General features: G+C 39.5%; 2 protein-coding genes across 6 annotated transcripts in view; both read left to right on the plus strand.

Annotated features, from left to right (window-relative positions):
* Nucleotides 1–13,725, plus strand: LOC306821772 (uncharacterized protein). Its single transcript, XM_079340346.1, has 14 exons — nt 1–134; nt 2,890–3,080; nt 3,812–3,916; nt 4,454–4,592; nt 5,326–5,476; nt 6,072–6,204; nt 6,566–6,718; nt 7,571–7,608; nt 7,732–7,761; nt 7,856–8,022; nt 8,987–9,504; nt 9,678–9,777; nt 10,333–10,588; nt 11,895–13,725. Exons 1-14 carry the CDS (start codon nt 3–5, stop codon nt 11,975–11,977), a joined length of 2,196 nt encoding a protein of 731 aa, XP_079196472.1. The 5' UTR covers nt 1–2; the 3' UTR covers nt 11,978–13,725.
* LOC306821530 (paired amphipathic helix protein Sin3a-like) overlaps nt 13,654–25,319 on the plus strand; it is a 17,811-nt gene continuing 6,145 nt past the window's right edge. For 4 of the 5 annotated variants that reach the window (XM_079340022.1, XM_079340025.1, XM_079340026.1 and 1 more), the window contains exons 1-18: nt 13,654–13,807; nt 17,167–17,383; nt 17,828–18,013; nt 18,369–18,475; nt 18,582–18,903; nt 19,088–19,339; nt 19,462–19,614; nt 20,039–20,206; nt 20,433–20,519; nt 20,663–20,781; nt 21,115–21,340; nt 21,795–21,911; nt 22,071–22,309; nt 22,443–22,626; nt 22,796–23,378; nt 23,532–23,701; nt 24,171–24,344; nt 24,921–25,013. In XM_079340022.1, the coding sequence (XP_079196148.1) occupies nt 17,189–17,383; nt 17,828–18,013; nt 18,369–18,475; nt 18,582–18,903; nt 19,088–19,339; nt 19,462–19,614; nt 20,039–20,206; nt 20,433–20,519; nt 20,663–20,781; nt 21,115–21,340; nt 21,795–21,911; nt 22,071–22,309; nt 22,443–22,626; nt 22,796–23,378; nt 23,532–23,701; nt 24,171–24,344; nt 24,921–25,013 (3,375 nt within the window). In that variant the 5' untranslated portion in view covers nt 13,654–13,807; nt 17,167–17,188. The remainder of the gene's footprint in view (nt 13,808–17,166; nt 17,384–17,827; nt 18,014–18,368; nt 18,476–18,581; nt 18,904–19,087; nt 19,340–19,461; nt 19,615–20,038; nt 20,207–20,432; nt 20,520–20,662; nt 20,782–21,114; nt 21,341–21,794; nt 21,912–22,070; nt 22,310–22,442; nt 22,627–22,795; nt 23,379–23,531; nt 23,702–24,170; nt 24,345–24,920; nt 25,014–25,319) is intronic. The other variant, XM_079340023.1, reaches the window with a different exon arrangement.

Raw genomic sequence — 25,319 nt, forward strand, 5'->3', positions numbered from 1 at the left:
AGATGTTGCAGAGATCCAAACTGAGCATCCTGCTGCAGGGCCTGACTCTCTTCCTGTTAGGCCCTGCCTGCGATGCCTCGTCTTTGGGACTGACGGTCCACGTCGTACCCCTGGCGAACCACAGAGGACATGTGGTGAGCAATCTCAACTCAAAAACCTTTTTTGTTTCCTTGAGTCGCAGAATCCAAACTTTTAGAACCCATGATACTCTTCTTGCCAGTCAATGACGTTTCTGTCTTGCCCTAGGCGACAGTAAGTACTGAAACCAAACATTTACAGATTTATTTAAAGATACCTCTTTATACACTTAGCATTATGTTATTGGAATTTAGAAATATGTTGTTTTACTATTTTTTACTCCATTCTTATGAATATCTCAAAGCCAGAGATAAAAAAGAATCCACTCATTTGTATAAGTCCTTGGAAGAGAAAATCCTCTACTTATTAACAGTTTAGGTGTAAATTAGGAGGCTCTTTGTATTTGCCTTTTAAACATGAGATGCAGCCTTGTAGGACTTAATTGGCAACATAAATTCATTTTGAAATGTATCTATACTAATTGTACACTCCTGATTCCTTATTTAAACTAATAATCGTGAGACAGCTCAAATGTGTGAGACTTAAACAGGCAGCTATCAGTCAAGCATGAAATCAGCGTCTGAGTCTGGTACTAAAGGTGGTTCAACACTTCCTGCTCGACTGATCAGTGTTTGACACACGCATGGCCAACACTGCTGCATAGTTAATTGTGTCTCCCCTGGAATTCATACACCCTGTCATTATAACCTGTGTGCAGAGAGGTTCACTTTGGCTAACTCCATGTGGTTCTAGCCGTCATAGTCCTGAACAAGAGGCTCTTAACAAATCTTAAAGTAGTGCTTTAAAGATGTGCTTTTTGTTGGAATGTGCATTCACATTTATTTTATTGTCTGTTGCTGTGTGTTTATGTGTGAAGTGGTAACTTGAGTTGATCGTGAAGGAATAAAGAATCAGGAGAATTGTCCCGAGGTTATAATCAATCATCAATAATATCTTAAAATCTAACTCACTCAAACATAAATATGTGAGGAGACAGGTGTTCGATTAGCTATAACATTTATCACAACAATGTTTTTATAAAAACATAATCAGCCTGAATAGAGACTTTTGGTAGCATGAAGTATTGAATAACAGAGACAGATCAGGAACTGAAATATGTTTATATATAATGTTTTTTGAACGCGACACTTTGTTGTAACCGGTTTTTATCCTGTGTTGAGAGATAACTTAACCGAAACAATAATAACAGAGCCAAAATAAAGAGCATCATGAGTGTAGTATGCACAACGTCAAACCAGTTTGGCTTTCAGGGGGAGGAAGAGAAGTGTGCTTATTGTCAGTTATAGTTGACCTGCCTGAATGAGATCAGGGATATACGCAAACACTGTTTAGTGCTGTGACGAAGGTGTCATTAGTTCATGTTTTATGTTTTAATTTATTTTTTTTATTTCAGTGTTAACATTTCATTTCCTGTTTTATTTTGTCTCTTTCTTCCATCGTGTTTCCCTTGCGTGTTTTCTTTATTATGAAGTTTAGTCTTTTATGTTTCGTATTTTGTAGTCCTTGTCCTTAAGCACTTCCTCCCTTTTTCTAGTTTCTCTCCACTTAGTATTGCCTAATGTGTGATAAATTAAACCATTGCTGATATTTGTATTTAACCTTTAACTAACAGTTTCCATGTCTGACTACAGTTGATAATCTTCTCCTTTCCTGCATCGTCTCAGTTCCTCCGGCTGACATCAGTCACCATAAAACCAACACCCAGGATTATAAGATCGACTGATGTTCATGTTGGACAGGAGAACTAAAGATTTCCTTTGAGCTGTACACAAAAAGAAAGAACACTCATTATTACAAGTGCCTCTAAAATTCCCATTACTAATCATCTTTTAAATGAATAATCAATCATCGAGCTCTATCAAATCCTGTACCTCCGTCATCTCTGATGTGCAACTGCTTCATGTTCTCATATATTTCCAAAATATCTAAATATTGTCACAACTATCTGACATGTCTTTTTCTCAACAATGCATTTTTTATCAACCCCTTTATTGAACATATTTAACACAAATTTGTCAAGCAGAAATAATTCTTTTCACGTAATGACAAACATCCAACATTATTATTACGGTACAAAATATGTATAATAATAACATAATTACAACACATTATGTATAGCAGCTTGTTTAAAAAAACCCTCTCAAGGTAGACATTTTGATTTGTTTTTCAGTCATTTAAATGAATGACCAAGAAACATACTGAAGTTGCTTCCTTGTTACATGTTCCACTAGTTCTTCACAAAAGTAGGGCAGTAAATCCTGCTGAGTATCACAACAACAAAGAAAGAAGAAATCGAACCTACATGTTGGCAGAAGTTCAGAAGAATGTGTTTGTCACTACAATGGGTTTTGGGGGGTTTTTTTGCTTTGTTTTTCCGCCTTTATTGTAGATATTTGCCAGTGGATAGAGCCGGAAATCAGGGACAGAGAGAAAGAGAGTGGGGAATGACATGCTGAAAAACAGTTTGGATTCAACCAGTTTGGAGGACTTCAGTCTCCATACATGAGGCGCACACACTGACCACCCAGCTTTGACTGGTTTTTATGCACCATTGCTTTTCACTGTTCCAAAAACGCTTTGCAGCTTTAAGAGAATTTTCTCTTTTAGTTGAACCAACGTCTAATACTTCCTGTACAACACAACAATAAGTGAAACTATTTTTAAGTGAGTGAGGACAGACTGTACCCGCCCTACAGGTTCTTTAGCCTCAGCTTAATTCTGTCTGCTCAGTTTTTAATCCGTCAATGCTGACAAGAAGAAGTTGTGTCATTCATCTGTTTGTTTCTGCAGGTACGCGCTCACTTCACTACCATCGCTGCAGGTCCTTGTCCAAGTATGAACGGACTCTGTGCTCCAGGCGAGGACTGTGTGGTCCACAAAACCTCCTTACCCTTCAACGGCACCAAACCAGCGCCCGGCTGGTGTGTCCGCCAGTGGCAGAAAACTGTCCCCAGTAACTTTAAATCCACCTTGAGATTAGGGTATGTGACCTACATATACACCATCCTGTGATCTTTGACCTCAAACATCTAAAATCAGAACTTTTCATATATCAACACATTTTCCTTAAGTCATCTTTATACTGGAAGAAATGGCTTCTCGGTTTTAACTGCGGCTGCTTCTTCTTTGTGGTGTTTGGCCTCATCCACCTTGTGTTTGTCACATCTTGACTAAATATACAACTCATATCAGCTTGTTGTTGACGTTGTATATCTGTTTAATGCGATGATAACTTGACGACAGTACAGTTTAATGTACGATAAAATAAACGGTCAGCATGCATGTACAGATATTCATTTTCAAGAATAATGTTAAATCAAAGGTGTTTTACTTGATGTAGAAATTTCTTCAAGTAATAAACAGAATCTTTTTTGTGCTTTTTTTTCAGTATTATCTGTCCGATCAGTGTCTCGTGACTTTTTTTGGGCTGTGCTCCTTTTTTTAATGTCTTTAACTTTCCTGTTAATCCTGCCCTTCAAGCACAGCACAGCTTTGGTATGTCTTCATGGCAAGAGCTGCACATGTCCTTTAAACTTCAGTTTTACTCTGGTCTACACCATGTTGCTTGAATTTTATAATTGTTTGTTTTTTCTTTGGTTTCTAATTGTGAATTTGATGTGCGGCTTTGATTCAGGATACATTAAAGTAGGATCAGATAGTATCACAGTGTTTCACAGTGACATTAACGTACATGTTTTTCTTGAATGTTTAGCTCCAACACAGAAGTTTATGTATCGATAAATGCAGCGCCAGTGGTTCGAGAGAACAGTGGGAGACTGAATCATCCTGCTTTTGTTGCTCTCCCTCCTCCACTTAGGTAACGTACAAGTATATACTACTTAAGAGAAACCATCCTGTCCTGTGTTGTCATAACTAACGTGAACTTGTTTAGATGCATTGTAATGTTTAATTTCTCAGATGATAAAAAGAAAACCGAAATGGAAAAATGACATGTCGTATCTAAAGAGACTCTACCTTACTTGACAGGTTTGACTGTTTTGTTTGCCATGAAGGAAGAGTGTAGATGAGATGATTAAAGTTCAGCTTTTCAGTTAATGTGTAGCTGGGTTTACAGCAGAAACAGATCCCAAATTCTCTCATGGTCACTTTGTCCACACGTCTCTATGTTTATAAAATCACTACATAAATGCAACGTAAAACACTTCAGGCAGCTGATAATACTTTCCAGGAAACAGCCACCTGTAAACAAACATTTCCCATAATCCTTTTACAGATGCACTGATCTTGACTATATCTGCTCTTTGTTTACACCTTTGTGCTGATGCTACAGTATTTATGATACGAGGCACTCATTCTCTCTCTCTGTATGTCTGCTGCCGTGTGATGTGATCAGGGCTCATGTGAACTGTCCTCACCACATCCCTTTGTCGGTGAAAGACCTGGATGGGGACAAGGTGCAATGTCGCTTTGCCCGCGAAGAACGAGGAGAGTGTCGTAACTGTCCTCAGCACTCGTTTATAGAGCTTGATGAGGTGAGCCTAACTTCACTTTTAAGCTATGCAAACAATAAATCATCACAGGTATAAAAAAAAAGACATTCTGACAAAGAAAACAAAAAAAGGTTAACCCATGGTTTACTAGAAGCTGTGATCAGTATCCAAAACTTTTTTTATATATTGTATGTGGGATACAGATAGTCTTCTATAAAACAACTTGTTAAACTACAGTATTAATACTGACACATAAACTGATAAGTATTGGACTGCTGTGCTTCAGTCAAAATACAAAATGAATTTTTAAATACAAAAACACAAGTCTTTGGTACTCATGAACTTAATAGGAAAGTAGCCAAAAAGATTTCAAAATACTTTTCTAACACAGAAAACATCATTTTAAGGGAAGTGATGTCTCAGTAAGGAAGAAAAACAGGATTAGCAATAGTAAGAAAGATGGGGCCAGTATCTGTCAGTGAATTATACCAAGCTATGAGAGGTAAACAGCTGAGGGCTCTGTAAGTATTCTGATTGTAGATCAATTCTCTGCGGTGTGTTGACTTCCTTATAAGGAAGAAATAAAGTCACACTGAGCAACAAACAGCAGCAGAACTGATCTTTTTTTCCAACACAACAGGAATTATTCAGGAGAATTCATCGCAGACAAGTTCGGCAAAAGTTGTGACATTCATATTGCATGCCGAGGTTTTTTTCCTGCTCAATAAACACAACACATAAAGTTGTGCTCTGTTTGGTTTTCCTCTCTCTTTAGGAGAGATGCATGTTAAAGTTCAATGGAAAGGCAGCAGCAGGACAGTATTTCATCTACCTGATGGCAGAGGACCTGATTCCTGTCCCCCCATCGATCAAGTTTAGAGACAACAAACCCCTCAGCTCTGTCCCAGTGCACCTCTCTCTCACAGGTGAGTCTGTCGATCAGATAAAACTACATTAGTGTCATATTTTTATCATCAAACATGTAGAACCATAAACCACACACTGTTCACAAATAGCTGCTTTTGTTCGCAAATATTTTGAGTATGAGTTATGTCCCATATTGTTTTTTTGTGTATTGTGTCCTCTGTCCTTGATGAGAATAGGAAGTTATAGTCTTCTTTAAAGCGAATTATACAAGCAACATTTCACACACCAAGGGCCGTTATAAGACATTAAAGGTTCTTTGAGCTTGTTGTCTGAAATCCTCAAAGTTTAGGTCAACTTGGCTGTAAATGTAAAAAAAAAAGGTGCAGCAACTTTACAAAGGATTACATATGCTTCATAAATGTACCATTTCTTTTATCATTGCCTGTTGTCAAAGCTCCATTGCTTCATTTTTTAAAACTTACTAACACATCAGCTGGAATCAAGCACAAGGACTTTTACTTGTTAATCGTACCCACCGAGCAGGAACTTTAGGACGGATGAAACAAGATTAAAACGCTGCTCACTGCAGTCCTTTCAAAAGTTTCATGGTAAAACATCTTGCAATGTAAACAAGGTTTCTTGTTCTTATTTTAGTGGAGGAGTCGACTGCCAGCTGCAGCGATGAACCTGTGGCAACACGTGTGACCCCCAAAGAGGACTCCATGCTGTTTGTCCTGCCGTACCAGGACGCAAAATTTGACATCAACTTCGAGTCACAGCGGGAGAGGTGTGTCTCTCTATTTGTGTGTTGGAGGTCTGAGTGTGGAGGTCGTACAAATCTCCTGCATAACTGTTAGAAATCTCAATTCACATCTCTATGAGTAAACTGTTGATTGTAAAGTACTGAATGACTGAACGAGGCTGTGATTTCAGACAAAGCTGATTTCTTATAGGTAACAATCATTCAAACCGCTTGAATGGTTTTACAAAGTGAACACAGGCTTCATGAGCAAATGTTCCTAAATATTGCTTAGAACATCTAAATGTAGGTTTCTCTACTTATTTGCAGTGTTTTAGAGCTGCTGTAACAAGCAACCAGTAGTGCGGTGCCATCTTGATATGTTTTTTATTGTGCCTCATATTTGCAGGATTTTAGAGGCGGTAGTTGTTGGTCCACCTGAACTCTTCAGGGTCGGCTTCAAAACAGTTGGCCCAGTCGCCATGATGAGCATAGCCTGGATCCGCTCTGAAAACAATCTAGCTCGTCTTTTGCCCATCTGTTATGCTGTGAATACCAACAGGTAAGCTCAAATGAGAGAATAAGTGGTATAATTATAGGCACACATGCAAATGCATCCACATTCATTACAAGGGTAAAGTGTGAGGACTCTGTAGAAAATGTTCTATCTGAATACAAACATCTCATGTCATCAAAACACGTTAAATACTATATAGTGTGTCATCGTAATCTGCATTACTATCCTGTTTAAATAGTGGTATAAAGGCTCCTACTTTACAGAACATGCTACAGAAACCCCTCAGGCTACATTTGTGTTTAAATAACAGTGAAAAATATCCCATTAAAACCTTTTATACTTGTTAGTTACTCTTTACAAGACACAAAGTTTCACGAATTAGAAACCCTTCTTACCAAACACATCACATATACGGAATAACTTAAAAAAAAAAAAGGTGCATGTAAACAAAAGGTATATCCTCAGTTGCAGAATTGTTAGCCGTGTTCACTTGTGCGTGTAAAAAACATGTCACATGTAACATGCAGGGTGTCTTAGTCCCCTGCGGGTAAAGGCACATAACAAAATAAATACATTGCCTTTAGTCAAATCCCTCGGTGCACCTTTGTCTCATGTCGTACACTCCCTCTCATTTTCAAATGTTCGAGTCCTGAATCCTGCAGCCACAGTAAAGAATTGTTATGGTATATTGTTCACAAATAGTCTTGCTTACAATGCAAGGGAAGTAATGTTCACATATTATTTTTAGTACTCAGATATGTCCAAAAGTGAACCAAATCATAGAAAAACTTCTCTTTAAATGTACCACATGCACCATTTGAGTCCAAATAGGGTTCACACTCTTACATATTTTTATTTACTTGAAATGCTGTAAATTTGCTCTTCTTGTCTTTTCAGTTGGCAGTCAAAGCCCAGATGTGTATGGCTGTACCAAAGTAAGACCTTCAGCTCACTACAAATGTCTTAAGAATGAGAGTTATGCTTCACAGTAGCCATAAACTCTTCACGGAAACATTTCTCAGAATGTATTGCCTATTGACATTCGCTTTTCTTTTCAGGGCAGATGAAAGCGTTACCTGATGGCACAGGTTGGGAAAACATTACATTTAGTTTGAAGTGTTGTGGGTGTAATTCAAAGTTTCAGTATACTAAGTGTGTCCATGTGTTGATGTTCACCTACAGAGCTGAAGTGTCACAAGACAGAGATGACTCTGGTGCTTCCTCTCGCCTCCCTGAAGAACATCAACCTGTCTGAACTGCAGCTCAACAGCCCCACCTGTCCCGTCGCCTACAACCGCACACACCTGACTGCAACCATCTCCTTGTTTGGCTGTGGCACCAAGTCTATGGTAACTTGATCCACCAGTCTTCTCTTCCTTTTCTTTCCTGTTTTGTGGTTTTCTGTTTTGTCTTTTTTTCTCTGCCTGATGAGACATAGATGTCAGACATAGATGTCTCATCAGGTCAAAATGGGTTAAAGGAAAAAAGAAATCGCCAAGCTTATGCTTTAGGGACAAAATACAATGTCACAAGATTGTACGGTAGTACTTTCATTTTTATGAAGGACAACGGCAGTACTTTAGAGGTCACTTAAAACCCTCCTGAAAAAACTGCTGAACATACTGTGTTGGAAGTGCTTTGTTATTAAAAAAAAAAATGAAGCGTGTGAAGGTGCCTTAAATGTGCATTTTTACTAAGAGCCAGCAGGGGGAGTCTAGTCTTGGGACAGACGTCAGACTGTCTTGAAACAGATGTGAGAATAAGCTGCCTGTATAACTAATTCACTTTTTCCAGTCTTTATCAATTCAGAATAGTTTTCTTGTATTCCCCTCAGATTTGATTCAGAATCACAGATAAATATGTTAAAGGGTAAAGAGACTTGAGCTTGTATAAAGCTTGTTTAAATCTTCTGACTACTCAAGGCGCTCATGGTCATGCCTACACATTCTCACCCACACCTCTGCCTGAAGCAATCAGTATTAACTAATCCCATTCATACACATTTATATGGTTAAATATATGTTGAAAAAAAACATGTTTACGAGCTTTTGAAAAATTCAAAGATACATTGTCAAAAAGAAGAGTGGTAAGAGCCAGGGAATAAAACCGAATGGCTCACGCCTGACCCAAATTATTAAACAAACAAAAATATTCATCCTGCTGCAGTTGTACCCATTTAGTTAAAGTGAATACATGGAATAAAATACCTATTTAACTACACTACTCCCAACTCATTTAAAATATGATTTGTATTGACAGATTTTTCAATGGATTATAAATTATAGCATCAGCATCCTTTCTCTTTTTCTGCAGCACTCTGGTACAGAGCTGGTTTACACCAACACCTTGAAAAGTGTTCAGCCGTACACAGTGGTCAGACGCACGCCCTCTCTCATCCTCCCTCTGGCCTGCCGTATCCCCGGAGTCCAGGCAAAGGAGCCGCAGTTCAGTATCAACATACCCACAGAGAAGGAGACCTTTGGTGCTGTGAGGTTTTGGCTAGCATTTTACCTCCCTGGAAATGGGCCATTTGCAAAATTCACAACCAATGCTCGGCTCCGAACCCTCCAAATCACTCCAAGTCGAGTACGTCGAGAAGTGGAACGACTATCAGATATAATCACCCCTTCCAACATCAACTCCTCTAACAACAGAACAACTGCCAGTTACACGGACAATACTACCAGCTTAGCAGACAGGTCAAGAATTAACACGCTGGACCTGCATGTGATGTCCAACTGCAGCATCCATCGAGCTGAACTGATGGTCAGCGACTGTTTAGAGTCTGAGACGGAGGATTTTGCTTTATCCCACCCCCTTCTGCAGGGAGGGTAATGACCACCTACTTGTTTTTTTTAGAAGTTTGAGGCTGCCAACTGAAACAGAACAAATAGAGTAAATACAAGGCTGATTAAAATGTTTATTCTCTTATTAGCAGAAGTAATAGAATTAAAAACAACATATGATGTGAATTGTAACAGTTCTCTCGCTCCTTCTCTTTCAGGTGTTCAGCTTCAAACAACACATTAGAGGTTGTTACAACAACTCTCAATTCAAAGGTTTACCGCCTTGATTTGAGTGCCATGCAGACCAAGGGGACAACTGTATGTGATTTCATGTAACACACTCATACATAACATACACTCTTTTAATGACAAAGTTATGATATTATATTTAGCAATACAAATAATGATGTATTACTTTTTGTTCTATTAAACTCAAAAGTAAATTTGCAACCATGGAAAACATAAAGTATAAATGAAAGATTCCCTTTACTTTTCATTTTTCTTATAAAACTGCTTAACAAAAACAAAAAAGAGGAAATGCTTTTCTCACAGCTCCCTGCAGTGAAACAGAAAAGTGCAAATAGGGCTATGTGAAATACCTTAAAAAAAATTGGCCATTATCCCTTTTGAAATACAATAAACGTAGGTCAAAGAAATACAGTAATTCAATCAAGTAATTTGTGTTTAACATGCGGCCTATTTCTATTTTTTGTCTTTGTATTTCTTCTTATACAGTTTCAAAATGAGTCACTGCAGTATGTCAACAGCCATTAGAGTCTTAAAATTATTTAAAATCTTCTCATGTTACAGACTTTGTTTGTTTGGATCTTCTGTCTTATGTTTTTAAAAATGCATTTGCTTTGTGTTTTGCAGATGTACGTCCAATGCACAGTGAATCTTTGCATCGCCACACTACCCTCTCAGAAGTGCCCTGATGTTTGCACCCCCGACTTTACTCAGAGAATTCTGCTCAACAGTGTGTTTTCCAGAAGCTACACTATCAAATCAGGTCCTGTTAGCCTGGTGGTCACTCCTGCACCACCAACAACTCATGCTGGTTTGCATGATGCTGCTTTACCGAGTACTACTGTAGCTTCCACAACTGTCCAGAACACCCCCTCCTCACACGGTAAGATGCTCGGTAAGATCGGTCCACTCTCCCGTGAAATCCATTATGAATTGATCACTGGAACAGAGTTGATAAAAAAAAATACGTTCAATATTTTATTTACATTTTTAAGCTTTTCTAACAGGTTGAAGACCTGATTCATTTGACAACTTAAAGCACAAACAAATCAACTTCTTTTCAATGTTGTGTGCATAAAATGTGTATTTCAGCGTCCACATTTAATATGTAATTCATGTCAGGCAGTGTCCCATTCCATTTCATGATGATGATATAAAGTGCAACTGATGACATAAGTTTATTTCGGTCAGCATTTAAAAAAAACAAACACATAATTATATGATAATTTCAGTAAATATGAACATTACAAATAAATACATATAGAGCATTGAAGCTAAGGCTGATTACGCCCACACATTTTACAGAACATACTGCCTAAGTTAAAGGCAACCCTTTAACCAACTACAAAACAAAACATTGCACTACCTGATAGTGATACAATAGAATGAGAAACAAGCACTAAAGTTCCAGCATTTCATTAGTCAAAATAACACACAAGTCGCAATCTTTTCAAAATACTGATCCTCGCGTGTCCTTTTTATAGTTGTTTATTACCCTGTTTTGAATTTAAGTATAATGTATTAAGTGAATACATTTACTAACCACTGTCAAAACTATTCCACAAGCTTTGGCCCTTTGACAGATACACGTTTGTGATTTGTATTTATCCTGATTTTTGTTTTTTTGAAGACACCTGTGCCCTGAAGTTCACAATGAATCTCTCTGATTTCGCACAGCCTCTCAATACATCTCGGTAGAAGATTTTAAATCAGTGCTTTGTATATTAAATTCAACTCAATCATGAAACTTTAAGGCAGGTAAATTAATAAGCAGCGAGTAGGTCGGTTCATAAAAGTGGCATCGATTTACAATTAGTATAAATTTCTTCTGCAACAAAATATAGAATTTGTGTTGGTTTTGTATGTGTTGCCCCCATACCTCCACACAGTCAGTCAGATACAGTACGACAACAGAACAATACAGTGTTTATAATGAATTCATATTCAGGATATTGCTTGTTTTATATAAAATGGCAATGGTGTATTTTGATTTTACATTATGTATGTGCGGCTTCCAACGTTTATGATCAATTATTACACCAACAAATGTATTTTCATTCAAGTATGGATTGAAGTGAATTCTTGATGTCTGCTGACATTTGAAATCTCTGTTACCTTTGTGTTAATTGAAACATGCACACAGGTAAACACAACTGCAACTCTATAATCTCCACTCTTTTCTCTTGCAGCTCCAGAACAGGCCTCAGCTCTGGCTGCGGGAGTGCTTTTGACAACTGTCAGCATATATGTTCAAAACGTCTTGCTTTACTGAACACGCTGCTGGATGATGATGTGTCAGAATATGGTGCATTTTCTTGTTTGAGACATTTGAGTATTGAATCACTAACATAACTAGCTTAATCCTATAAATTCATCTTTTTTAATAAAAAAAAAAAAATACAAAAGGGAGCGTACACAACATTGAGCATGTTCGCGAACAATGTCCTTTGTTTTTTTCATCCATTTAGTTACACAGCTCTCCAGGCAGGTGGTCATTCAACATACGATGTCAAGATTTAGGAGATGCTAAAGAACTTAGTTAAGAGGAGCTGAAGAAGAGTCTTTTTGGACAATATTACACTAGTTTTCAAATTGTATTTCACTGATTTCTGATAATAATAATTAGAATAATAATGCTGCTACCATTATAACTTAGCCATCTTTGGAAAAAAAAAAAGATACAAAGCATATCCCGCACGAAACAAAATTCTACTTTTTTAAATATATGAAAAACCATATTGAAACGTTTTAAGGTAACTTAATGAAAAATCATATTGAAACGTTTTAACTTAACTTAATGACAACACATTGAACCTTTTTAAATTTTCATCTGAAACAAGTAAAAATACATTTATCTTTGAATAAAAAGGATGTTATGAATCAATTAAAACACCATCTTAAACAGTGCACAACATATTTACACACCTTGTTTATTTAAAGCCGATGGGATAATGTAAAAGATGAGGTGAAGGGTGTTCATGAGTTGAACTTTATCAAGAACGTGTTTCATTGGAACACACTAAAAAACTACATATACATTTTATTTAACGTCTGCTTGCAGAAAATAAGCTAAAGTTACACTACAATGTGTATACACAGATGATAACCTTGTGATTACTTTAAAAACACTTTGTCACGTTACATCTATACCAGTACCCTTGAAGATATTTCCCCCTGTACGCCAAGGTCATACATAAAAAGTTTGCGTGCACTTTTCTCTAGTTTAAGTTTCTATGACACTTATATATGGCATTCACGAGAAAAAGATTCTCGGGTTGAAAAAACTGTTGCATTCAGTTTGTGATTGTGCTGGCTTGCAAGATGGACATCTGCTCTCAAGTCTGCCTGACCCCCTTTATGGTCACACAAATCAGTTTTTTGTTTTTTTTTAACTGCTGTATTTTTTACTTTTTGGAAATGTATCATTGGAAATAAAAATGAAAAAAAAAAAGACTGTGCATCAAAAAAAAAGAAATCATACAATTGTGTTTCTTGAGCTCTGCTGAGTTGGAAAACAACAGTTTCTCAGTTGTATTCACTAGTTGTGTGTTCTCCCTCATTAGATTCATCTTTTTTTGTAAGAGTTGTCCGTATTTGGTCAATTCTTGTTCCCTAACCTGGAGACTTGACTTGCTCCGATGGTCTGTTACGTAGATATGTTGAAGTTGTATGGAAAGTGATAGATAAAAGTATTTCATAAGGGATGCATAAATCTGACTTAGATTGTTAGATGGAGGCTGAGGTGCAAACAGGGACAGATAAAGATATCATAAGCTAAACCAAGTTTAAAAAAGAGAGAGAGAGAACTGGTTCAGTGCCGAAAGTGTATTTGTTTTCATTTTGGAGATCTGACCAATCCCAGTTTGGACTGGGAGGAGACTGGCCCGCCTTCACGTTAGACACGCCTCTCTGTTCAAGGAACAGCGCTTCATACATACACTGTTGTTAGCGACGTAGCCTCTACGACTAATTTCATTTTTCACATTTCCACCTCTCCAAACTTCACTTTCTGTCACGGACCAGTGAGTGCACAAATAGCGGTCTCCCGATCGGCCTCTGGTACACTGGTGCGACACATCTTTGCTGGTGGCAGTCCTGCGAGGTAAGTTGAAGTGCTGTTAGCTTGTTAGCCGACGATAGTCTGTGCTGGTGGGGGTTGGTTGTTGTGCTATCGTAGCATCTGGCTAGCTCCAATATAACCTTGCCGGACAGAGGGGGAATAGTAATCTAACCTTTGTCGGTTTGTTTGGAGGATAAAAATGTACGTTTTTTCTTATCACATAACAAAATAAAACACGTCGTTTCAGCGACGGTCGCGTTAGCTTGCTGCAAAAACACGTTATTCAGGCTAGATGTGAAACTAGCGAGCTGAGCGGCGACCATGAATTAGCTGACATGCTAACTCTGAGCAGACCGACGAGGAAACAGAACAGGCAGATTTCTCTTTTTTAGAAAAATCGTTGTTCTGTTTTTTTCTTCAGAAGAGACAACCATGACGGGGATGGGAAAAATATTTTTTTAAAGCGATTTAGTCGAAATGTATTTTTGTTGAACTTCCTCCCAGTACTTGACGTTAATCAGAAGCTAGCGTTAGCTTGTTAGCTGGCCACTGTTCCTTCCTTTCCTGACCTACCAACGAGCATTGACTAAACAAATTAAATACACATGGTTATTTATTTCATTGCTTTGAGGAAAATGTAGCGCACATGTTTTAAAAACCATGTTGTCGGACTGACAGCTGTGGTGAAACGTGGTGGTATTCCATCTGTAGGCTACGACCGAGCAGTAACGTTACCTAGCCAACACGTTACCTAGCCAACGAGTTTACCTCCTTTTTTATTTTATTTTTACAAAGCAGGGTAACCAATGACCGGAGAGTCACGCACACACGTATATATCTGATTCGTTGTGCCGACTAGCCTTGTTGTAAGAGTTGAGCTTTCTCGCTTCATAACTTGGAGCCAAGTCGAGTGCTAACGTCGGTCCGTGTGTCGACTCACTGAGAGCGGACGGCGTTAAGCTGAAGCTCGGTGTTTGGTAGAGAGGGGGGAGGGGGACGAGCGACAGCGCCTTCTTCAATGTGAAGTGTTCGCTGACGTCGAAATGTTCGCCCTTATTTTGTAGCGCCAGTCGACGGCTAATTTCACTGTCTGACATTTTTTTGTTTCGCGTTTTCGATAAAAAAAAATGTATATATGAAACCGGATGTGCGACAGAGACGATTTCGGCGACTGAAGACCGTAAATGCTCTGCCGCTGTTTTCTCTCCAACGACAGCACAAACGACTGCAATGACGTCAGCTAAGGGAGTGTCATTAAATTACTTATCTCTGTACACATGTAGGAAGTGTGCTTAGAGCAGTGGTGTCCAAACCTTTGTTTTTTTCTTTGTGGCCAAAATTGTTGTTAGAATCGCTCACGGTTTTTTTTCTCCAATAAAATTGTGAGAAACTTTTTTATTTTGGCCTCAACAAAAATAAACATAAATACACAGTAACTAATGACAGTGAGAAGCTATTTTGTTCTAATTTCTTTGGAAAAATAGTAAGGCTTTATAGATCACAATCAAAACAATACTTTTGATTTTTTTTTTGTTATTCTTTATCAGTTTTTTATTATTAGTTTTTCTTAGAACCAAGCCTTTAATGTGGTTATTTTATGTAAAAGCTTTCTGTATTTAGCTTAGGTTATTAAATGGTTAACCAACAGTCTGCTTCTTTGCAAAACTTATGCAAAGGTTCATTTTTATAGTTAATAAAATATGGAAAATAGTTAAAGCTGTTATACAAAACATACACTGTAATGAACGTTTTCTATTTTATGAACGTCTTTCAGCCTTCGCTAACATAAAATTGTATTTGTGTTCTTCAAAGTGATTTTTGTCTTTAAAATGACTGAGGCTTTTGTGTTGCTGATGAGGGCTTATAAAGTGAAAAGTGTCTGGTGCTTTACATACAGATGCCTCTGTATCTGTTTAGAGTGCATTCAGATTAAAAAAACAATTTATTTAATCTATTTAAATGTATTTATAAAGCACACAGTTTACTTGGTTAAAACAGTAATTCAATTACAGGACCAACACACTACTAATACTTGAAACTTGAAATGACCCATGTCTGTTATGGTACTTGTAAGACGGTCCCTAACCAGCTGCCTCAGCCATTCTGCTGAACAATGACAGCATGTCTTTGAGGGCTGTTGTGAACAAGCAATTCATGAAACGCCTTTCAATTTGTAATACAATTGCCAAACTAAGTTATGGGAAAGTATCCCACACATTGTTAGTTCTTTAAACCACCATCAAACGTCTACATTGACAGATAATTATAAAAAGTCACAACCTGTTGTCCAAAAATGTATGTCTGCCTGACTGTTGTTCAGAGCTTGTAGATTTTGATCTTTGCTCAGTTTGTTTACTTTCAATGAATGTCCTGAGACTCGTAAGTTTGATGTCACGATGTTTGACTAAAAGTTCTTCTGAAGCACTAACGATCCCATCAACATCTCACACAGTTAAAACAGGAATCTGTCACCTACTAAGTGAAGCTTTGTCAGGTCATCAATTTTTGTGGAACTTTTAAAATTGTTTTTATGCAGATATAGTATTTTCAAGACTAAGTCAAATGACAACCAGAACTCTAACCTGCAATTTCTACATAGGCCGTGCACGTTGGGTTCTGTCAGCACCGCGTACTACAGCGCCACTTGCTTCCACTCTAGTCAATGATTGTGTTTCCACAGAAAGCGCTGTGGTGCGTCTCTGGAGTGTACCAGCAGCGTTCTAAATACTCACAGAGTCAATTTCTTTGACAAAGCATGCTGCAAGCATGCATCAAGCTGAACAGAATAGCAGGACCCTGCACTTGTAGTCAGACAGGGGAAAGTACTGAGCATTCGATTGTATATTCCATTACTTTATCAATATTACGTCAAAACAGGCAGCTGATGAACAATAAATCGACCTGAGAAAGACAAAGCAACATGCTGTTTGCATGTTTTCCTTTTTCCTCTCATGTGATCTTGTAGTTCTCCTGTGATCATGTAAACCCGTGTGTACAGCTCCTTATGGCTATGTGCTCATGCTCCAGAAATGGAACCAGAGGGGCAGGCGCTGACAGAAACACAGCGTGCACAGACTTTATGTAAATTGTGGGTAAAACTGCCACAAGAATAAATGTGTGGAGAGAACTTCAATTGTTTCAGGTCACGTCTCAAACTACAAAATGTAGAGCTTAATGTAGTAATTCAGAGTAATATCCTAAAATGTTATACTTCCAACAAATAGAAACTATATTTGCTAACTGTTGTTAGTGTTAATGTTATCCTCAGATGACTGTAAAATGACTGCAAGTAGAGCACTCTCTCTCTTATTGTAGGCTCAAACTAATGATGTTGGTAAAGTTCTCAGGCTGATTCAGACCAAACAGACTGTTTACTGTCTTTCTGCCTCTGTCCACTTCAGCCCCTTTGAGTATGTTTATACAATGAAGAGGCGCGTGGAGGACCAGGAACCAATATTTGCGCCCCAGCAACAGCAATCACGCCGCCCCCCAGTTCAAGGAATAGCAGACAGCTTCCAGCACCGGGCCCTTGCCCCGGCCCAGACTGTGATAGAGGCAGCTGCAGACAACATGCAGCCATCCACTGGAATCCAGTATTCTCTCCCCCAAGGCTACCAGGTAGGATAGTATCAGTTTAAACCTCTTGGACAACAACCTCTGTGCTGGAGTCACTGTTGTGTTTGATCAGGGGCTTCACCTTGTTTAAATTTCAGTGACATTTTTGTACTGTATACAGTCAGACTTATTAAAATCAAGTAGAATTAAGCTGGTGAGCAAACGCACTGAGACTTTTTTTGGGGAACGATACTTTTGCAGGAGTTTTAGTCAAATGTTCCGGCTGTTATTTCAATGACATGCGTAATTGCCCTGTTCAATTTAAGACCACGCCCCCCTGTTAAAATTCATACACAACAAAGTTCATGGTGTTAACTGCGTGTTTATTAAGGTCTACTGCTGTTTCTGGATATAGAAACAGCAGTAAACGTGTAGTTACCCCACTCAGGGCATGGTAATCTGTCACATTTATTGACCTTGAAATTCTCATAATTTCTTCCTATGAAGGTGCCGACGATGCCTCAGAGCACAAGTGGACATGCACATGGACATAACAACACGGCACCTCATGTTGGTCCCCTTGCACACAGCCTGGCAGTTCAGGCCCAGGGTCCTGCAGTGGTCCAAGGACTCGTCCATCCATCAGCACCCATGACTTCGACCCAAGGACAACAGCAGTTTCAACGGCTAAAGGTAAAGCCACATGGACAAAACTCAGACTTTTTTTTAATTTCAGAGGCTTGTTGCCTTTATTTTATAGGACAGTGGCAAAAGTAGGAAGTTTGAGAGAGAGTGGGGAAGGACATGCTGGAAAAGAACCTCAGGTCAGGCTACAGTCTAACCACAGCTTCTGCACATGGAGCTGCTAGGCCATCTGAACACCGACCTTCAATGAATACGTTTATAGATGTGTTAAAAACCATTAACCTGGGTCCAGTGTTTACACATTAACATTTAGCTGATTGTTTGTCAGTTAATTTTATTTTTTGAATGAAGTGGTTACTAATTTCAGACGACTACACATCATTTTTGACTTTGCGCTTTTCAGGTTGAAGACGCCTTGTCCTATCTGGATCAAGTGAAGCTTCAGTTTGGAAACCAGCCACAAGTTTATAATGATTTCCTTGATATTATGAAGGAGTTCAAGTCCCAGAGGTAATTTAATTTGATGTTTTATCAACATTGTGTATGAAGATGTTTATGTGACATGCAGAACCAAACCTGTGATGTGTAATTTCTGTCAATCATTGTGTTACTACAGCATAGACACTCCTGGAGTAATCAACCGTGTGTCCCAGCTCTTTAAAGGACACCCAGACCTCATCATGGGTTTTAATACTTTTTTGCCACCTGGATATAAAATTGAGGTTCAAACCAACGATCTAGTCAATGTGACCACACCAGGTCAGATCCATTACATCACCCCGCATGGGATATCTGTTCACAACCTTCCTGTAAGCGGAGCATCCAGCCAACCTGTGAGCCACCAGCAGCACCAGAGTCTGCCTCAGGCCAGCACACAAACTACCACCACCACAGCTCCACCGGTCTCCACCCAACCCGCTCCCAATAAAACCAGCAAGGTATAGTACCACTTTCAATATTGTTCCACTAAACTGCATTTAGATCAAAACATAAACTCCTTCTTATTGCACTCTTATCACTATTTTATCAGTTGTCACAGAGATGTTGGCCTTTTCTGCGTGACAAACTGAATCTGTCCTTGAAGTGTGAGATACCTATACTCTTCTCTGTCAATCCAAATAGCCAATTCAGTCTCCAGCTCACACACCCACCAGCCAGCCAAACCCATCCATCCCATCCTACGCCTCACCGCGCTCACCCTCGGTCCAGTCCCACACTCCTGTGAGCAGCACGCCGTCCGGGGCGCCACCTCTCCAGAACAACCAGCCCGTCGAGTTCAACCACGCTATCAATTACGTCAATAAGATTAAGAACCGTTTCCAGGGTCAGCCAGACATCTACAAGGCCTTCCTGGAAATCTTGCACACGTACCAGGTAAGAAATTCACCTGACTATAAAACATTCTGGGAATAAAACATGAACATGTTATCAGTACTCAGGAACAAGTGTGTGAGTTTTAATCTCACCATCATTTTGTGTAACGATACAATTTACAGAAGGAACAAAGAAATGCTAAAGAGGCAGGAGGAAACTACACCCCAGCCCTGACTGAGCAGGAGGTCTACACTCAGGTAGCAAGACTCTTTAAGAACCAAGAAGATCTGCTCTCAGAGTTTGGACAGTTCCTCCCCGACGCAAACAGCTCAATGGTAAGAATGGTAAAAAGACCCTTAAAGATTTTTTGTGTGAAATATGCACCTTTATAGACTGAATGTTGTGTCTCCCTGGGAATGCCCCCCCCTCCCTCCAATAATAATAACAACAGGGTTATGATGACAACTACTACTACTCATTATTGTTCTAACTTTATTTACACAAGATTTGAAAACAAGCCAAAAATAGTCAGAACAAATACACACAACCTCAATTGTCTGTTTATTTTAAAGGAGTGGATCGGCTGTATTTGGAAGTGTGCACAACTTACTGTGCATGTAAATTTAAAAATATAAAAAGGCTGTAGACTGAATCACTTGGTCTTATTCAGTTGAGCTGCTTTACAGGTTGTGCATATTTAAACAGATTGCTTGTGATGCTACTGCTCATCTATTTGGCTTTATTCATGATGGGATGTAGTTCTCTTCTCAGCTGCTGGGCAAAACCACACCGGACAGGGCAGATTCTGTACGTAATGATCACGGCGGCACAGTAAAGAGACCCTTACTGAACAACAAACAGAGGCTGAGTCAGAACGGCCTGCCAATCAGAAGACCCGGTGGAGTGGGAGCCACGCCCCCTATCAAGGTACAAACCTCTTGAACACAAAAGCTAAACATTAATGAGGATTGGATGGTTGCAGGGCTGCAGTAGTTGTGGCTTGAATTACCAGACACTGTACAATAGTCTTTTTTTTTTTTAAACCAAACCAAATACAACTTTCTCTTCTGTGGAACTTTTACTCCACTTTATCATGTTAGGTTTCTAGAGTCTGAATCAAACGCAACTTTGCCTTGTCTTTATACCCTCTCAGAAGAAACCCAAAATAATGGGGAAGGACCACGGCTTGACTGATGTCAGCAAACACAGCACCAGCACTGAAACCATGTTCTTTGAAAAGGTCAGTATTGTTGTTTATTATCAGTACTGACTTTTTAAAGTCTTACAACAACAAGATGCAAGCGTGTCACAATAACAAGAGCAGATTTGTCTTGAAAAGCTAATATTGACTTCTTTTTTTCTCATCGCTTGAAATGTGAACAGGTGAAGAAGGCTCTTCGTAGCTCCGAGGCTTACGACAACTTCCTGCGGTGTCTTCACATTTTTAACCAGGAAGTAATCTCGCGTGCCGAGCTGGTCCAGTTGGTCATCCCATTTCTTGGGTAAGATTAAACGTCTGTCCGCCAGTCCTAAAGCTACCCACACTTACAGCCGACTGCTTTATTTTCTGTCCCATCGAGAATTTTTTTTACATTAAACTTGAATTATTCTTTTATTCTTACACAGTGAAATATTGTTGTAAGATGTCTAGTGCAATGAACAAAAACATGTAAATCTTTTTAAAAAAGAAAGACATTTTTAGCTGTCAGCTGATTTGATTTTGATATAATGTAAAACAGTTTTTGGATATTTAATGATAACTGTCCTATAAAAAAGTTATTTTGACCTCTGTTGCTTCACTTCTAACTGATAATTTCACATCTTTTGATTGACAGAAAATTCCCAGAGCTTTTTACATGGTTTAAAAACTTCCTGGGGTACAGAGAGTCTTGTCTCGGGGAGTCGAGCCATGCAGAGAGTTTACCTAAGGAGCGTGCTACAGAAGGCATTGCCATGGAGATCGACTACGCCTCCTGTAAGAGGCTGGGGTCCAGCTATAGAGCACTGCCCAAGAGCTACCAGCAGCCCAAGTGCACGGGCAGGACACCGCTGTGCAGAGAGGTGAGTCACTGAGGGAAGTGTGTTAAATAAAGCTGCTTCTGTCAGAACTGATTTATTCTCAGCTAACAGAGAAACCAGCTGGGGGGGTCTCGTAACATATTTGGCCTCAACAAAGCCTGTTGTTGGTAGATGCATGTCATGTATATTTAACAAAGCAATAGATTAAAGATCTAATTTTGGGTTAATCAGTTAGTTGTTTGATAGTGTATTTAGTTTAAAAGCTGTGAATGTGATGTGTTAATCACATCATGATGCACATATAAATGATTTCTACTTTGATCATTTGTAGCTAGTTGTTGTATTTCAAATTACTTAGCTAAAATCCTCAGCTTTTTACTTCCAAACAACTCGTTATAACAATTCAGAATAATCTGTAAAGCTCTTTAAGTTTGATAAATAATTAAACATGGTTGTCAAATGTCCAATTTGAATTGAGCTGAATGTCCTGTTGCAGGTTTTGAACGACACATGGGTGTCGTTTCCATCGTGGTCTGAGGATTCAACATTTGTGAGCTCCAAAAAGACTCAATACGAGGAGCACATTTACAGATGTGAGGATGAGCGCTTTGAGGTGAGGAAATACTCTAAAGTTGTGTCTTCTATGTCGCTCTGTGGTCTGGAGTCAAAATTATGCGAAGAAAGATCTAGATGCCCAGTTAAAAAGCTGCAGCTTGCACCATCAGCCATACTTGGAAGCAGCTCTCGAATCATTGGTTTTGATCTCCCGTAGCTGGATGTTGTGTTGGAAGCCAACCTGGCCACGATACGAGCCCTGGAGACGGTGCAGCGGAGGCTTTCTCGCATGTCAGCTGAGGAGCAGCTGCGCTTCAAGCTGGACAACACAATGGGCGGCTCCTCAGAGGTCATTCATCGCAAAGCTATCCAGAGGATATATGGAGACAAAGCCCACGACATCATCGATGGGCTCAAGAGGAACCCGGCTGTGTCCGTCCCGATAGTGCTGAAAAGGTTAACAATGTGTTTGAAGTTTTTTTATCTGAGTCTGATTAGAGTTTCAAAGCTCTTAGTGTTTTCTGAGATTCATACAAGTAACTCTGAAGGTCATTTATTCATTTTGTTTTTTCTTGTGTGACTATTTCAGACTAAAAATGAAGGAGGAGGAGTGGAGAGAAGCTCAGAGAGGCTTCAACAAAATCTGGCGGGAGCAGAATGAGAAGTATTACCTGAAGTCTCTCGACCATCAGGGCATCAACTTCAAGCAGAATGACACCAAAGTGTTGCGCTCAAAGACGTTATTGAATGAAATCGAGATGCTTTATGACGACGTAAGGGAACATTTTCACTTTAAAATCCTTCTATAAGTTCAGAAACAAAACGCACCGTCTCTTTGTGATCGACTGCTGTTAATTGTTGGCTAAACTTTTATTTTTTCCTTCAGAAAACATTTTCTCTTTAGAAAGTTACCTTGTGTCTCTTTCTGTCTGTGCCTCACAGCGACAGGAGCGAGCATCTGAGGAAGCTGCCACAGCCCCACCAAGCGGCCCACACATGACTGTGACCTACGAGGACAGCCAAATCCTGGAGGACGCCGCCGCTCTGATCATCCACCATGTCAAAAGACAGGTGGGCATCCAGAAAGAAGACAAGTACAAGATCAAGCAGATCATCCACCACTTCATCCCTGACCTGCTGTTCGCGAGGCGAGGTGAGCTCTCCGACGTGGAGGAGGAGGACGATGAGGAGGAAGACGACATGGAGATGGATCAAGATGCCCCCAAGAAGCATAACGGCCTGCCAGGCAGCAGCCCGACAAAGTCCAAACTCCTCTTCAGCAACACGGCGGCTCAGAAGCTGCGGGGAACCGATGAGGCCTACAACATGTTCTATGTGAACAATTATTGGTACATCTTCCTTCGCCTTCACCACATCCTTTGTTCTCGTCTGCTGCGGATCTACGGGCAAGCCGAGAAGCAGATGGAGGAGGACGGCCGTGAGAGAGATTGGGATAGAGAGGTGTTGGGGCTCAAGAGGGAGAAAAATGAAAATCCAGCAATCCAACTAAAAATGAAGGAGCCCAGTAAGTGAGAAATAAACGCCAAGACTTTGAGTTCTGGACATCTTGCAGCTTCATTTTTGTTAAAATATTTAGATTTCACGACACAATCAGGCAGCGTGTCATTTGTATGTCTCATTTACATCAGTCCTGACTTTGACTGTTTTCTCCCTGCAGTGGACGTTGATGTCGAGGACTATTACTCGGTGTTTCTGGAAATGGTGCGTAATCTTCTGGATGGAAACATGGAGCCGGCTCAGTACGAGGACTCTCTGAGGGAAATGTTTACTATTCACGCCTACATCGCCTTCACCATGGACAAACTCATCCAGAGCATTGTCCGGCAGGTCAGAACATTTAATTTCACATCATTCACTCTGCTTTATATGACACAGAAACACTTTCCACTGTTTGTAATAAGATTTGTTAAAGATGTATATGCTTTTCGATAGCATGAGTTAATATTCTCTGTTCTTTTAGTGATTGACCGTATTTAAAAGGACGAAAGCTTTAAAGAAAAGTACAGATCCTCAGTCATGTTAATGACCTAAAGCTGCTGTGAGAAAACGTAGTTTACTTGTCGCTTCAGAGTTATGAATTATTCAGTAATTATATACAAGAAACATCCCATTATTCAGATGCTTAGGACTGTGGCATTGTAACAAGCATTGATATCGTTTGATTTATATTCGTACGTTATAGCTTTAAAATCTGGTATCATGACAGCCTTGGTTCTCCTTCAGTCTTTGGTCCTTCAGCCATTAAGTTCAGATGATGAATCCGTTCACTTTCATTCTGAACCTGTTGCCCTCACAGCTCCAGCACCTCGTGACCGACGATGTGTGTTCGCGTGTTACGGACATGTACCTGAGTGAAAGTGCCAATAAAGCCACTGGGGGCACGCTGTCAACGCAGGCGTCCAGGGCCACAGCAGAGGGCACCTACCAGCGCAGAGCAGAGCAGCTCATGTCTGATGAGAACTGCTTTAAGGTAAGTCGAGCCTGAAGTGTACTGCAGATGAAGTAAGAGATGCTAAACTGCTTATTAACACCTACATGCAGTTCACTCTCTATTCCTTCACATTGACCCCGAACAGATGTTGCCTGGTAACAAGCGTCTATACCATATTTTGAACTACAGCTCTATTTAAAATGTAGAAATAGTTTTCATCTACCTGACATTAAACATGGAGGTTGAATCCTTATTTCAGGCTTCAGAGAGCTGGGAGAGTTTCATTGTTTGGTTTTATACCACTAACACATCTATCACACAATATCAGCTCCTTTTTGACCGTACACATGAACATATCACCAACAAGTCTGTGCTGGTTTCTAACCATTACAACCTGGGGACAAGGTCCTGACTGTACTCAAATGTGTCGCACCTGCACAAAAAATTATTCCTTAGAAAATGTCATCGTTGTGTATTTTGGGCCCTTTTTAGGTAAAGTCAGGAAAGTTCAGGTTAACACCATGTGACTGTGGTTTCTACTCTTAAAGGTCATCACAGGACAAATTTGAACCGAAGAGTACGTAAGTGTTAACTTGCTTGTTGTGTTTTGTCCAGTTGATGTTCATAAAGAGCAGAGGATCTATCAGTCTGGCCATGGAGCTGCTGGACACAGACGAGGAGAACTCTGACGAGCCAGCAGACGCAGAGGTAAGACTCGTTCCACAGTCGACTAAAGCGTACGCCGAGTTCTCGAGTTGTTTTACTTTTGATTTCTTCTTTCCTAAAGTCCTGTAAGTTCTCATACCATCATAGGGCAGCTAAAGATCTATTTTCATATTTAATAAAGATGTCTTCATGTAGCACAGACGCCAGATCTCATGCATGTATTTATTTGATTTACTTCATTTTTTAGGAAAATAGATCATATTTGTGTTAAATGGCTGAAACAAGTGATCTGAACGTAATGTGCACGTAATCTTGTATTTGTAAATAATCTGCAACCCAGATTCCAAA

This window comes from Symphodus melops (assembly GCF_947650265.1).
Source record: "Symphodus melops genome assembly, chromosome: 3".
Classification (NCBI taxonomy): Eukaryota; Metazoa; Chordata; class Actinopteri; order Labriformes; family Labridae; genus Symphodus; species Symphodus melops.